Raw genomic sequence first — 16790 nt, forward strand, 5'->3', positions numbered from 1 at the left:
AGGCATGATCTTTGCTTATTTTTTAATATAAGTAATGACGAAAATGCTGTTTCGCATAGGCATGTAGTCGCGAAAGGAATAAGAGTTACCAGGGCTTCTTTTTCAATAGCAGGATATTCTTGCTGTCGTCTTAACCAAAATTTTGAAATACTTTTTTCATTTAATTCCACTTCAAGCAAATTATCTGATCTGATTTCGATCAACTCTTCTTGGGCTGTCCACGTAATATGATCATATTTTAAGGACTTGGCAAATGGTGTTCTTATCCAATTGTTCCTTTCATCCTCATTCAAGTTTGGGAAATATTTCCTTAAATATATACATACATACATTCCCTAAATAATTATGTAATGTGGAAAAATATTCATAAATAAATATTTGCACTTTCTATTGAATATTTTCGCGGCCCCCGCGAGAAATCCTGCGGCCCCCCAGGGGGTCGCGACCCCCAATTTGGGAAGCACTGTGTTATAGGTATGTTAAAATACAAAATAAAAAAAAATCTGAAATAATATGTAATAATTCAGATGCCGAGATAAGTCAAGATTAGATATTTTAAACCTACACACTATTAGAATTCATATTTATTTTTTTATATAAAACACAACTCAAATTGTATTATAAAATACATACATATTCAACATTATAATATCAAAGTCATGTCAAAAATATTATAAGAGAATTAATATATTTATATGTGACTTATACTAAGAGAAAGTTCCAATGTTTTTGAAAAGTTAAATAAAATTAAATGACAAAATCTTTTTTTTTCTGTTACATATTTTATTTGAATGGAAAAAAATCTCAACTGGGGTCTCAAATCTGTGTGTTCCAATATTTTTTATACGAACTTAAATTTTTTTTCGACCTACATTGCATTCGATTCGATTCGATGTATGTACATATGTACATAGATACAAGATTAGAAATTCATCAGATGAGATTCTGCTAAAATTTTAGCCTTGCTAAAACTTCATCCAAATATTTTAAAGCATTTTGGTAATCTGAACCCGAAAAGAAATCAAATTTTTATTGAAGACGCTTTTTTCCAAAATCATTGCACAACATCTCTTGCCTATTGAATATTAAACATGAAATATTCTAGTGCATCAATAGCACCAAAATGACATTTTATTTCTACATATACATACATATATACATATACCAGGAAAGCTTGACAATGCAGCATTTTATTATTACATAAATCACTGCATTTCCAAAAGCTGAAGAACAAAATAACAATTAATGAATTAATCAATCCATTGAGACATCTATCGATTTAGATTTTGTACATAATTTTTACAAATTATACACACAATAAATACAGAAGATTTGTGACAACAGGAAAGATGATTTTTCGCCAATTTTGAGGAACCTTTTCAACAATTATCAGATAAAACTAGCAAACTCTGATAAGAAACGATCGATTTGGAGTCACAAATACCCCCAAATCTAACCAGCAGTATGGCGGATCACTTGGTGCCAAACATACACGCTACCATTAAGCCATACTGCTAGCTGTATGACATAAACGAACCCTTGCTATAAACCATTCCAATCCAAATAAAGCAGGTAGCAAGCGCGACACTTATAACGGCCCGAAAATTTACAGTACCGTATTCACGTTTTCGTCGACGGTAAATAATATCAAAAAAATGACAAAACACTAGCGAACACTTTGCGTAATCTACAACACCACGATCTGTGTCATGATCGGTCGTGATATACTCCCCAGACTACCACCTACGGCTACCGGGCACTCTTTCGAAGACATCACCAGTCTCATTGTCTCACCGCTCGGTTGGACACGCCAAACGGAGAAAGACGTTTGAGAAGGCCAGATTAAACTCGGATAAGGGCCCTTTCCGAGAGGGACGTTCCGCGAGGATGGCTCCCCTCTTCGAGAGAGCACTTCTCCTCGAAGTGTGCACGGTCAAAATCAGGGTTTCGGTTATACAAGTCGGCAAACAATGCGTGGGTAAATCGAGCGTTCAGTAGGTCAGTCTGTGGCGTGTGACCCCGAATGGGTTAACGCATACCGAACGTGCAAGTTTCTAACGACTGTTCAAATCTTCACTAGCTGACAATCATTCGAAAGCCGGTTGGTATAGCCCTCTGAATGGTCAATGAAATTAGGCACTGTAAGTAAAGGTAAAAAATAGCACGTGAATTCGTGAAGGGTTTCTGCTTTTTTATGTTTATAAAAATAAATGTATATAAAAAAACCTAATTGATAAATCACCAATTCGTAAACTTTGATCATGAGTATTGCAAAGTGCTCAATCTGCCATAGCGAAAGAGGGGCGAAAAGGGAAAAAACAACAGTGTGGACGATAGACGTCACCGTGAACGAAGATGCAGTATTTTCAAACGTGTCTACCACGAATATTTTTCACCATCGTAATGGCGGACGTCATTTCCACTTATATTGATGACCAAACCGAGCAAAATGGCAAAGTTTGAAAATGATCGGATAAGAAACCAAACTTCGTCACACGACAAAATCGTTTCCGAACCAAGAAGGGGTTAGTAATATGAAGATAGATGCCCATCAATCAACGCTCATCAATCCACAGAATAAAAATAAAATCAGCAGCGTGGTCTAGTGGTGAGTGTTGTATTCTTTCGTACAAGGTGTCACAGGCTAGATTCCCACTAGAGCCTGGTTGTTGGCCAGACCTTGGTTTGTCGAGGTCGATCGGTTCTTATCAGAATTTTTCTGATTTTCATTGAAACGGTTCCTGTAAAATTGGCTTTTCCTCTCCAATTTTCTATTGCAAACCTTGAGTTATTGTTATATCTCAGGTTTCGCCAGATTTATCTTCCTAGATATCTCTGTGGATGTTTATTGAATGTCAAAATTCGTATTGTTACATGAAAAATGTTATTGATCGTATTATTTATTTATTTATTTATTTATTTATATATATTTTAGCTATCAAGCTAATTTAAAAATACATCTTAATTATTATACTTAACTCTAAAATTTACAATTAACTTATATGTACTGTCCCTCACAGAGGTGTCTCTTCGCACCTCGCAGGAATGCATCCATGTTTTTAGCAGACCTGATGCACTCAGGGAGGGCATTATACATGAGCACACCCCTGTGAAAAACACCCCCAGCCGTCTTATTCTTTCTTACACTACTTACAACTAGTTTGTCCTTATTTCTAGTATAAAAACTATGTTTATCTCTATTCCTTATTATATAATCATCAAAATACTTAGGTAATAACTTATGATCTAACTTATAAACAAAAGACAATGTATTGTATAAGATGTTTGTATTGTCTGACCATAGATGTCAGGTATTGTTTCGATTTACTTGTGTTTGTATGTAATAATTATGTATTTAATATATGTAGTATATAATTTCTCGAGTCTTAATCCGTTTAGCACACTCGCCGCTTTGCAGCAATCTGTTCGGCGAGTGTGCATGATTAATTTAAAATAAAAAATAAAAAATTCGTACCAGCAATGTACATATATCATCATCTACAGCTACTCACCATCCATTGCTGTATGAGGGCCTCTCCAACTCACTTCCACTCGTTTCTGTTTTGCGCAGCTCTCATCCATCTCACCCCACACATTTTCCTAATTTAGTCTACCCATCTTCCCTGCGTCATCCTTTTACCCATTTACATTCTCTCGGGTACTAGTCTAGCACTTCTTTTGCCCACCTTTCGTTCATTCTTCTAGCAATGTGACCTGCCCATTGCCATTTCAATCTCTTTACTTTATCCACTATTTCCACTTCCTGTCTTTCCTCGTTATGCCGAGCATAAAGCGTTCCATAATAAGTTTGTCAAAATGCTGACATGGAAATTTTGTTTTTCATCCTCTTTATCTCTTTCGTAATCAGTTATTAATTCGCTGAAAGCTAAGAAATGAGAATAGCAATGTTTTCCACTTGAAATGTACCCCTAATTGACCGCTTACGTACCCTTATTTTCAGATCATGTTTGAAGAATTTGCGTCAAATGTTCACACACGTTCAAATGTAACACACATTATTTGTTAAGAAACGCAACCAGAATGCATGCAATTGCAATCAGTTTGCATAATAAAATATGAAACTTTCTGTTCTATAATTATTTATATACTGCATATTTGATGTAAATTGTTTGATAAGTCATATCTACAATATTTGTAGAGCGTTCATAAAATAACGCAACCCGAATGACTGCAATTTCCATAAACTTTCAGATAATTTTATAAGGCATCTCGCGGTATCTAATGCAATCAATTAAGCATTCGTTACAATATTCAATCTATAATTACTTGACAGTAAACATTCATGTATGTACATATATGAAGTGTTTGCAAAGTAGCGCAACCCGAATGACTGCAATTCCGACCGGTAACAGAAACGAAATTATAGACCTCTCGTAATTTCAAGGTCATTCCAAACATAAGGAACAGCCACAACACACGTGTGAAGGTTGAAAACTTCTTGTTTTTATTGAAATTTATAGCCGAAGATACTACAGAAAAGATTTATATGCTTTTAAAAAAAAAGCTTATAAAGTTTTTTACGGAATAATATTTACATCTATGATTCAAACAATGGAGCTTATAGCATGTACAATGCGGTAAAAACATTCATATTATATGTATGTATGTATGTACATCGTGCGAATTATAGTCGTATTATAAACACCGCGACAGTTTAGTCACGATGATCCCAAATTTCGAAACCCAGCACGACAGAGACACCGGGCAATTGTGTGTGAAAGTGAAACCTGGCGAAGTTTGCCTAACTTTTACATCACACACAAAGGTCGGCCGGTTCAACGCCTTATCTCCACTCTTTTACATCGGATTAATTCAGATGGATAATAACCCGGCTGAACACAATGAACCATTTCAGAAACACACTGCTTGCCGATATTATATTATTATTTCCGTGTGTCTTTTACCTCCAGTTTCGTAACAAAACACAGTCACAATCAGCCGATTGATTGTTCGCCGTGAGAACCGACAGCTCCATATAAAATCATTGCAATTGTGTCACACATTTCAGTTCTTCTATCGATTGGTTATCGGCGAGCAGAGGTTTTATGAGTCATTGAGTTACCAGAAGTTTGAAGGAGAGAATGTCTACAGTTGAACGGAATGATGTAATTATAATTGAAACCCAATACAACCAAGCAACTTCTTTAGTAGTAGATGTACATACATAGAATACTTAAAAGCATCTAAAGAAAATATATATTTATATATGTAAATACATATAGAGGTTTTGAATGATAATAAGGATTATGAAGATTATCTCAATTATCTTTTTCTATAAATGATTAAAAATGCCTATAATATGGTAGATATCTATGTAGATGTTATATTAATATTAAAAATGGAATTATTTCCAAACATTTTCTTACCACCACTTAAATTTACAACCTTAGATAACAGTTTATTTAAAATTAGTAGAGTAAAAATATATATGAGAGATAATGAGAGTCTATAATGTACATTTTATAAGATACTACATGAACCCGGTATGCGTTGTAATACCACAATAACGCATGCAATTCCCGTTTCCGTTTCCGTTTCAAGTGATAGTTTGAGCTCAACTCATGTCTCTTCAAAGCCGTGTCGTCATAAACCAGCTGGTAACGTTGTTACCAACAAACACATTTCCTTGACTACACAATTCAATTACTACAATTCGCGTCGGTAAAATCGTAATTACGAATATTATTATTAGGAGGTTTTTTCCCCGTTTTTTTTCATAGTAAGCTTCCCGGATATGTATACAACAAATCCTGAAAGTTCCATCGCAATCGGTTGAGTGGTTTAGTAGCCTATAAGAGACATATAGACAAACAGTCATTCAATTTATATATATATATATATATATATATATATATATATATATATATATATATATATATATATATAGATGGTGTGAAAAATATAAAATTATAGGCATTTAAGCAATTAAAATCTGACAAAACGAATGAGGGGCGGAAAATCTATAAGGCTAGTGGCAAAGAGTTAGCTGTCACCGTCTCCAAAATTGTTTATTTGTTATGATTGTTAAACGTGTTTATTACGATTATATTTCACCATCGAACTAGCAGAACTAATTTAAATCTCTATCGGTGACTAAACCTCGCAAAATAGCAAAGTTTCAAAGCGATCGGAATAATTTAGGAATATTATTAGATCCATTGGCGAAGTGAACCTAATAAAAACCTTGTAAATAGTAAAAATGTAACAAATTGAATTTCTTTTAATACTGAGTTAAGATCAAAGCTGTGACTTTTTAATGATAAAAAATGTCGAATGTTACAAATAGCCAGTTTTGCTCGGGTGAATGAAAATTATCTTAAAAAAAAACCTTTCAAAGAGGTTCAACAGCTTTCCTACATACTATATACGTAGATATGTTATCAAATCATAAAATTTCAATTACATTCAAGCGATTTCTTCCTTATGTCTTTATTACGGTTTTAAAATGAAAATTTAATCCAATACTATATAAATAAAATTGAGAATAAACTCGTCTGAAAATTACCGCTCCAGGCTTTTTTTTTGTCGTCAATAAAACCACTGTCTGTCTGCAAGGCGAAATGAAAATGAAGACGTGTTCCACTTTTCACTGACCATATGCATTGTCGGCGAATTTTATTTTGTGGTGACCCTATTTCTTCGTTCGTTTCAATTTCGAATCGTTTGCCTTTTGTCGGTCTATATATTTCGGAACGAATCGATTCTTCTCTTTGCGAATTCGATCTGTGTTTGCAAAAATAGCGTGACATTACGGCCCGCTTAGTTTCCGACACTTTCAATCATTGAATGTATGCGTTTTGTATAAAATAGAAATGGATCTTTTATTTTTATATTTATTCTCTCTTTCCAGGAAATCACAATGAAGAAATTGCGGCAGAACGCGTAAAAAGGGACGTCACTTCCGGTGATGGCGGTAAGCTTGATTAAATCTCATTTATTGTATCATAATTTCGTTTAGATTATAAGTCAATCTATGCTGCTTGTAAATTATTACTCTCTAATCACGTATACATTTAAATCTTTTGTAAAATATGTTTCTTCTGCACACATCTGCTTTAATTTAAGTACTATCTATTCTCTGGGCACTATCTTCAACTTTTCGTTCTGTACTTTGACTGAAATCAGTGGCGTTTTTATTTAATGATAAAATTATAGAGTTTTATATACGCAACTGGAAATTTCATCTATTATTTTACCGTCTTTCTATTACTAAATTTCATTCTTCTTCTTTCGGGGCATGAAAATTCTTATTTTCGTTCAAATTGAGTACATCGAAAAAAATATAAATTTCTAATTATATGACTCTATAATTTTACCATTTAAAATCTAATACTACATGGATATGTCGATAAAGTCAAGTTAAAAAAATTACACTGTTCTACACAAATGTGTGTCATCGATTAAATGTAAATACATTATCCATTTCTGCTTACTGAATACAAAATGTATAGAGCAGTGTCATTATACAGACTACAAATAATCTAACTAATTAAAACTGTTCAAAGTACTCAATAGCCTTTATAACAATTCATTTGATGAAAAATTCATTATTAAAAAAATCTTATCCATTTATATTCGTCATGATATTTACATATATTTGCATGAAATCATCTGATTAAATCTCTTCAATTAATTTTACATATAAAGAAAAAACTCTGATGAAAAGTATCTGGATCTGACTTAACCTATTTATCTTTTGCTTGGAAAAATTCTTGATTCTCTCTGCTGTTTATTGGTCGTGATTAAAATATTATTATTCCTATATTATACGCATAATTATAAATATATTAATTAAAAATCCTTTTTATTATAATATTATTAAGGCACACATATGCAGACATTCTTACAATATTAATTAAGAATATCTGCATATGTGAGAAGTATATTGTATATTATTTTATTCAATATGTTTCTATTGTAATTACATTGTTTGTTTTTTCTGTTTTTTTCCATTCTCAACTCTAATCCTTCTACGGTGGCGCGTGCTCTACAAAATATAAATCTAAACTACCAAAATACCAAATATGTACATTTGACCACCAAATAAACACCAACCAAACCAACCAACCAACCAACCAACCACATGAACGACCAACGACTGTGTATATTCGACCAAACTGGACGACTACTGACTGCAAACGAATGGACTTTTAAAACTGACAATTTATAATAAGTAGATGTAACAACCGTACTTTTAGTAGACAATCAAAAATTAAACAAAGATATAAACGCTAGAAACGGCAGATACTTGAACGTGAAACCCGTCATCGGTCTTCTAACTTCCACGGCTAGAACTTTCATTCAAGATGGCGTGACTACCGAATATGCTACTGAAATTTTAGGTACCACACTCGACAACGGTAGGGTTTACGCTCAACTTTTGACCAAGTCTTCCTTGGTTCTGTACGACAAACCAATCGATGCCAATCCTGAAAGGAAGACTAGGCTACCCTTCGAAATGGACGATCGAAATCGATGGAATTTGGAGCAAAATTTGGGGGAACTGGATCGAAGTCAGTTCGTGATCAAGAATACTGATTACGTATCGCCTAAAGATGATGGTGACCTCTTCACAGTATATGCTAGTAAGCCTGTGCAGAATACTTACGCTACTATTTGGAATTCCGGACCTCAATTTAGAGATGAAGTCACCACTGAGAATGAGGTCGAAAGTCAAACTGAAAACCTCCGAGTGCAAGAAGTCAAAGAGATTCCCAAGTACAACGAATTCGAAGCCTTCAATTTCTTAGATCCAATTCCACTCCCGAGAGAACGAAAGATTTCATCTTACAACAATATCAATATAGAAATAAAAAACGATGAAAGGACAAACAAAGCTATTAGTATCAGTTCTGATTCTAATGAAAACTTAATTTCTCAAAATAAAAAGTCTCAATCGAAAGGTATAGATCCCGTTAAAGTTAACCCAAATGTAAAACTCCCCACTTATACTGTCAAAAACGAATTCTCTCCAATCTTCTACTACATTGACAATGTTGAGTCGAAGACTGAAAAGTCTAGCTCAGCTCCAAACTACTTAAAAAGTGCCAAAAAACTGTTCGGACACAAAGACGAACACAAGCCATTGAAAACGTTCACGTACTACGGTTTCTCAAATTTCACTACTATCGTTGGAGATACTGTCATTATTTTCTCTCCAAGTACGGCGACAGAAGTGACAAAACCGGAAGAAATAACTCCGTCTGTCAAACCGGAAGTTCAACCTAACGTCGCCACGAGAGTGAAGACATTCCTTTCCTCCGATCTGAACATGCTTACCAAAACCATGTTCGGACATCAGCTCAACATGGAGACAGCAATCCCAACCATCGTAATGAGTCCTCAAGATTTGGACAGATCAAGCAAAGCCCTTAAAAATGACGAGGAAACCCTTAAAACCGCCCTGTACGAAAAACCAATGCAAGAAGAAGAGCAAGTCTTAAAACCTGACGATAAATTCAGCAGGGTGATAGCAAGCTTGAAAGAAGGACTTTTCAACAGACAAAAGCCTCAATTCGTCAACAATAAAGACGTTATCCAAACATCAGAAATGACTTACAGTACGATTCTAAGAACTCATTCCACTGAAAAACTACACGTGAATGAAGAAACTATTAAAGATGACAAAGTATTTACAATTAAATCGACAGAACCTTTGTCTCTGTTTAGTCCAACTTCAGTGCTACAGCCGGGAGAAGTCGAAAAAGAAACTTCAATCCCAGAAACAACCACTGCTTCACTTTCAGAAGAAATTGTAACCGAAGTTGAATCTACTACTGAAAACGATTCTGAAACGTCTCCCTTCACTGAAGACACTCTATCAACACCACCCGAAGAGGAAGAAGAAGAAGAAGAAGAAACAAATGAAGAGATCGAGAGCCATTCAGAAGATGCAACTTGTACAGGTGGAATAATACCAGTTTCAACTCTAACGACTTCGTATAAAACTCTTACATACTTGACGAGTTACTTCATACCGTTAGAAGGTACTGAAACATCTACTTCAATTAAATCTTCAGAAGTTGTCACGTCTGAGACTGGGTATTTGACGAATTTAGCATGCAAAACTGAAGAAACTGTCACAATTGAACCAACTTTGACATTGACAGAACAGATCGACTCCACTAAATCGATTCAAACCGAAGAAGAAGTAGTCACCGAAGCCAACGCTCCAGTGCTTACTACCACTTCAGAAGCTCCCATTGAAGAGCAAACTACCACTGAAAAGGTGAAGGAAACGACTGAAAGTATCGAAACTACTACGCAATCAGACAATGATAATAAGATAACAATTGATGATAAATCGGTGGACTATTCGACGACGGAACATGCTGTAACTACGAGTGAAAGTCATATTGAAATATCAGTGACTACTGAAGAATCTGCAGTATCTTTAGATTCTAGGAATAATGTAGAAACTACTACAGAATCTAAAGAAGAAACTACTACAGAAAGTGAAGGAGAGATTGACCTAATATTCAAGACATTGTATACAACTTACACTTACTTCACGACGTACTTCCAAGGCGAAACTTCTACAGTTTCTAGTAAAAAATCAGTAGTTACCAATGTAATAACTTCCACTTTGGATATATCAGAAATAGATCCTTCAATCTTTAACGCTATCGAATCCAGCGACTATCTATTTAAAGCTACCCAAATGGAGGAACTCGGAGATATCCAACCCACTAGTGTGGGAATCGGTCGTCCAACTCAAGCCTTTTCTCTAAATAGCATTATAGATCTGGTCCAGCATAGGCAAGTTATAGATTCTGTGCAAAATGACGCTATTTTGACTTCTAAAATCCAAACACCGGAATTGGATGACGAGAAATTGTTCAATGACGTCAAAGCGGACGTTGTTAAAACTTTCTACACTACGTACACCTTCTTCACGACCCTCTATGTAGAACAAGATGCCAATATTTGTAGTAGAACTGAAGTTTATACAAACTATGTAGGACCTAGTTCTTTAATTCCCACAAAAACTAGTCAAATGAATTCTCTAAATACGCGATCCAATGAAATTGACTTCAAAAATTGCAAGAAAGTACCTGCAGATCAACTTGTAAAACAAGACAAGGAAACTCTAGAAATCGAGGCAGCTAAGCCAAAGCAACAAACATACTCCTCTATAGACAGGTCTAATAAGAAGTCTGCTGAAATCAGCACTGAAACTTCAGGGTCTGATTTAGAAGATGATATCAATGAAGTGGTTCTGAACAGTGGAGATAGCATGCTAGTGACCGATGTAAAGAGGAGTTATTCCAAAGGCGATCGACAGATTATAGACAACTTTGTTTTGGACGATCAGGTCAGCTCCGAGAGCAACATAGACGAAATACTTCCATCGCCTACGCTTTTGCTGCAAACCAGTTTCACAACATTTACTTACTTCACCACCATGTACGTCGGTAAGGATTCCAGCAAAGTGAAAAGTCGTCTAGAAACTGTGACCAACGTTGTCACCGAAACTCTCAATCCCAAAAGTGTAGAAGTTGAAGAGACGAACCTCCCAATAACGTATTACACCACTTTCACTTATTGGACAACGTTGTACAAAGACAAAACAACAACAATCACGAGCAGGGAGGATATAGTATCCAATGTCGTCACGCCCACAGTCCAATCAGTAACGGCAAACCCAATCGACACAAGTCCAATTGAAGTGTCCACTGTTCAAATTGTAGCTACCCACAAAGAAAAATCAGACGACGATGAAGAAACAACAAATACACCAGTGACAGCGTTAGACGATCTTCTATCTGATGATGGAAAAGCGACATTCTTTACAACGTATACTTACTTCACAACTTATTACGTTGGAAACACTTCTGAGTTGAGAAGCAGTTTGGAGACAATCACTAACGTAGTTGACAATACAAAAGATTTAGTCAACGAGAATCAAATCGGAAGAGCTGTAGGTAAAGATTCACCTTCAGGAAACTTGATTGGAGGTGATGAGAAACCTGTCATTGTAAGCACTGTACTACCAGATGGCATAGTACCAACCAAAGTTTCCGAAAACATAATAGTATCAACTCAACTAGTGGGAACTTTGAATGAAGTCGACTTAGATAAAAAGATTATATCATCACAGGTGGCAATAATAAGTGGAGACTCCACCATAATTTCTGGGTCTCAAAATGATAATGATTCGACGACTCCCAAAGATGAGGATTCTATATTGACAACGCCTGGAATAACGACCATTGAAGGATCTGTTACCGAACCAACTACGCCTCAAGATGGCGAAGATGAAGGATATGAAGATGAAGATGGGGATCCAAATGATGAGAACAACACCAGAAAGAAGTCTCGGCTTACATTTTCGACCCGGAAGCGCACCTTTACTCCAGTCATTCGTCCGTTCGTTTCGAGGACACGGTCCACCTTTAGTCCAAAACGAGTCACTTTAACCAGCGGTGCTACAACCATAACTCGTTCTGATTTCACTCAGACTATTACAGCAACGCCTGCTCTTAAATCATCGAAGACCTCAGGCTTTGGCGGAAACAGAAAACAGCCCTCCTCGGCTTACCCAGGAGGTGCTGGTGGTAGAGGAAGATTCTCAAGAACAAGCAGTGGAATAGCAGCAACGTCTAGCTCGGCCAGTAGGACTTCTGGATTCGGACGAGGAAGATCTTCCGATATCCAACCAGCTAATGCTCGTAGGGGTGGATTTAGAACTAGTACTACTAGAGCTAATGTTGATTTTTCAAGCAGAGGTGTGAACCCTAAAATAAGACCTACTCTTTCATCAAAATATAGAGGTAATAAGCAGACTACTACTCCATCCTTGAATGACGATACACTAGCAACGGCTACTGAAAATCCGTCTACAGGTGATGATGAATCTGCAACCCAATCCACTGATGTTGAATCCCGAAAGACAACAAATCCTTTGTTGCGTTTCAGACGTCCTCCTTTCACAAGGGCGCAAGGTTCGACTACTCCTAGATCTGTAGCTCAAACTACAACTAGAAGAGGCTCCTTCAATAGAGGTAGAGCCGGATCTGCTACGACCACTCAAAAACCAACGCAAAGATCTACTCAAAATCCACTTTTCGCTTTAAGAAATAGGCAAAGACCAAATGCACTATTCCCTCCTAGAGGTTTAATAAACAAACAACCTGAACCTCAAACTGAAGAAGAAACCAACGCTGAAAATGAAAACGACGAAAATGAAGACGATCTTGAAGGAGAAGGAGCTGATGAAGATTCAGATTACGAATCTTCAGATAGGGATGAGTCTCAAATATTAACAACAACTACAACTCCGGCTCCGAAAAGAATTAGCAACTCTCCAGCAATAAAACCTTTCGGGTTCCGCCGAAGGAGCAAGAGGCAGACCGATTACGGAACTAGAAGAAGTTATGCGAATTTTCGCAGACCAACAGCTAGAACGCCAAAGCCAGAACCCGTAACTAGTGAGCCTGAACCGGAAGTGATCAACAAACCACCACCAAAACGTACGCAGGGTCGTTTCAGTTCGAGAAATAGTGCTCAACAAACTCCCAAACCTGCAACAAGAGCTCCAGCTACGACCAAACCAGCGATCAAGGGACGTCAACCTTTCATACTTCGAGGAGAGAGTAAAAACACATCTCCAACCACTCAGAGATCCACGTTTAGATCCAGATCTGCGAGACCAACTTCAAGAACTGCTTCTCCAGCTCCAAACTTAAGACCTAAAGCTCCTCGTTTGAAAACTTACGCAACCGCCCAGCCTGAGGCACCAAGATCTACAAGCAGAAGCAGCAATAGACGCACCACGAGTAGAGGTAGAACCACATCTAGATACAGAACTACCACTAACGAAGTCGTCGATAACAGTTTCGTCAACTATCAAATCCCTAATGACGGCAAATTAACTATAACTCATAAAATTCCAATGGAAGTAACCATCCCAGTTGTAAACGGAAAGCTCACCGAATACAAAAATGTACTAACAGCACAACCGAGCATAGAAATTTTACAACCAAACCAATACAGTACAACCAAAAATGCTTTCGGAAGTCAATACACCGTACTGGTTTCTGAATCTTCAATACCAGCTGAAAACGGAGTAACTAAAGTTATCCAATTCATTTTACACGAAACTCCTACGACCAGTGTGATCTTCACACCAACTGTAATCAATCGTAGAAAAACGTCATTTTCGCATATAATTCCAAGCACAGTATACGAAGTCGAAAGAGTAACTTCAACAATCCAACCACAAATCAACTCAAACGTACCTCTAGCCAACATTTTACTATCTCAACTGTTGCTAGGAAACTTGGGTATGCCTCAGCCCATCAATCCCTTACTTGCACTTCAAGGCCAGGCTGGAATACCTCAAACTCCAACGACGGAATATAAAATTAAAACAACTACTTACGTAACCACCGTTACGGATGCTAAATCAACAGTAATTCCAATCACATTTAGAGGCAAAGAAATTTTAACAACGATCATCGACTCTAAAGTAGATGTTATTACCGCTACTGAATTCATAACTGAGACTGTAGTCGTAACTCCAACTCTTGGCTATCAAGGTGTAGGTCAAAATACAAATCAGATCAACTCTATTCTGCTGCTTCTTCAACAACAACAAGTTCAGCAACAGCAGCAACAGCAACAACAACAGACTGCAAATCCACTCCTTGGATTACAACCAGAATTGAACCAACAACTGTTCAGTAATGATCTTTTAAACAGTCCAAAACCTGAAGTGTTAGACGTGAAGGATCCCGAAGACTACTTGGGAGATTTTGTTGACGAAGAAGTCACAAGAGCCCCAAAGAGGCCTACAAGACGCAAGACGGTGAAAAATAAGAAACCAGCACCTGTTCAACAGACTAACATAATAACGTTATACGTATCAGGAAGAACTCCTGGAGAATTCAGCACTGTCCTCAGCACGGTAGTAGTGGATGAGACTCAAAGTGTTCAAAAGAGAGAAGCAGTATATTTTGAGGAGTACGACGTGACCCCACCAAACTTGTCCAACTTCAATGAAGTCGTCGTATCGTCGCAGTCAGACTTTATGCTTGACAGCTTCTTGATGCCAGCCATGAACGACATATCACACAACACTATTACTCAAGCCGAGACTCAGAGTCTCGAAAGTATCATAGGTGAAGTCAGCAAGTACATGGCGCTGGAGAAGTCCAGCTCAATTCTGGAGACGGCAGCTTCAGATCCGACTATAGTGTACGTCGTGAAACAGAGCGACGAAATGACTGGTAGATAGACTACTAGAAGTCTAGTTAAATTGACCAACGGTCATGATAAGAACTGTGAATATGTGTGCCTTCGAATTATGCAAAGTCAAACTTTTTTACATTTATAGATTCAAGTATCTTCCTAGGTAGTCTTCACATGTGTGTTACAATACGAAACAACATACCGCAACTTCTTTCAATGACTGAAATAGTCAGAAAGAAGTTTGATGTTTTTAACTAGCACCACTATTTTGCTATAGCAACTATATAGCAATTAGAGCAACTCAAAATCAATCTAAGTTGCTTTACATATATTTCTTCAAATTGTGTTCCATCAACCATGTGTTGAAGACCGAATTCTAGCGTTTTATATGCAGGAATTCTTACACGTTCAAACTTGAGATAATATCAACAATGTATTTTATGTTAATTTATCTTAATACTTATATCAATTTTTCTGATATTATTATTATAACTTAAACGCGCCTTAGCCTGTTGAGTGCCTCAAACTTTCATTGCGATAATATTTCTTCAGCTAAAATACACGCAACGGACACTTAGTGGGTTAAATTGCTCGTGCAAGATGCCTTGCTGTTTATACCATATAGAATATTAAGGATTTTTTAGTTTATAATAAACGAAAATGCCAAGATCAGTGTAAAATATAAATTAATTTGTATCACATAAGTATTTTTATACTCAATTTTATTATTGTATTTAATTTAAATAAGTAATAATACTTAGATATAAATCATATTATAGTTGTATACTCTAAGTTCATATTTATATATTTGTTCAGGGTGACCATACCATACCGTTAAACAATACGAGTGGAATCGTGTGTATAAATAAATAAATAATTACACTTAAGAAGTAATGTACGTTATTATTATTATTGTCATAAATTAATTTTTTATCTGTTTTTGGATAATAATAAAAGTAATTGTATTGTAACAAATTATAAAAAAAATGTTTTATTTATATTTTTAATACTGAACCCCTTTATTACTGACAATACATGAAAGTTACATATAACATTACTGAGACGAAACTGAATGACTGTACGAGTTGGACTTACTTGATTACTACTGACTTGGCCAACGCGGACTTGATTGGATGTGGTGAACCTCTCTGTCCAAGTGTCCAGCCATCCGGATGATCCGGATGATCCCGAAATTCCCCAAAAACTATGGTAATATATCCCCAAAATGCCCAGGTGAGTTGCACACTTCTTAAGTAACATCGGACAAGGCCGCCCCCTACCCTCCCATGTAAATTAATTAAAAATATTGATAATATCAACAAATTAGTAAAATGAATATATAGATATTAGTTGAATAAATTTACTTATTTGTTGGTATTCAATCCCAAAATCCGTATTTTATATTATTATAGTTATTATTATTATTATTATTATTATATAAATAAATTACTTTTCTTCTATGTAGATTTGACATTATATCTAATAATTACATATATATTGAAAAATGTTTTTTAATCTTATTTTTTATAAAAAATGAAAATTTTAAATTTATGAAATCTTATATATGTAAATCGGAA

General features: G+C 36.0%; 1 protein-coding gene across 1 annotated transcript in view; it reads left to right on the forward strand.

Moving 5' to 3' along the window:
• Positions 1-15259, forward strand: part of LOC143912686 (uncharacterized) — a 73101-nt gene extending 57842 nt beyond the window's left edge. The window contains exons 3-4 of the mRNA XM_077431983.1: positions 6872-6934; positions 8199-15259. Of these exons, the coding sequence (XP_077288109.1) occupies positions 6872-6934; positions 8199-15259 (7124 nt within the window). The remainder of the gene's footprint in view (positions 1-6871; positions 6935-8198) is intronic.
• The last annotated feature ends 1531 nt before the right edge of the window (positions 15260-16790 follow it).

The sequence above is a fragment of the Arctopsyche grandis genome, chromosome 6, assembly GCF_051622035.1.
Source record: "Arctopsyche grandis isolate Sample6627 chromosome 6, ASM5162203v2, whole genome shotgun sequence".
In the NCBI taxonomy this organism is placed as follows: domain Eukaryota; kingdom Metazoa; phylum Arthropoda; class Insecta; order Trichoptera; family Hydropsychidae; genus Arctopsyche; species Arctopsyche grandis.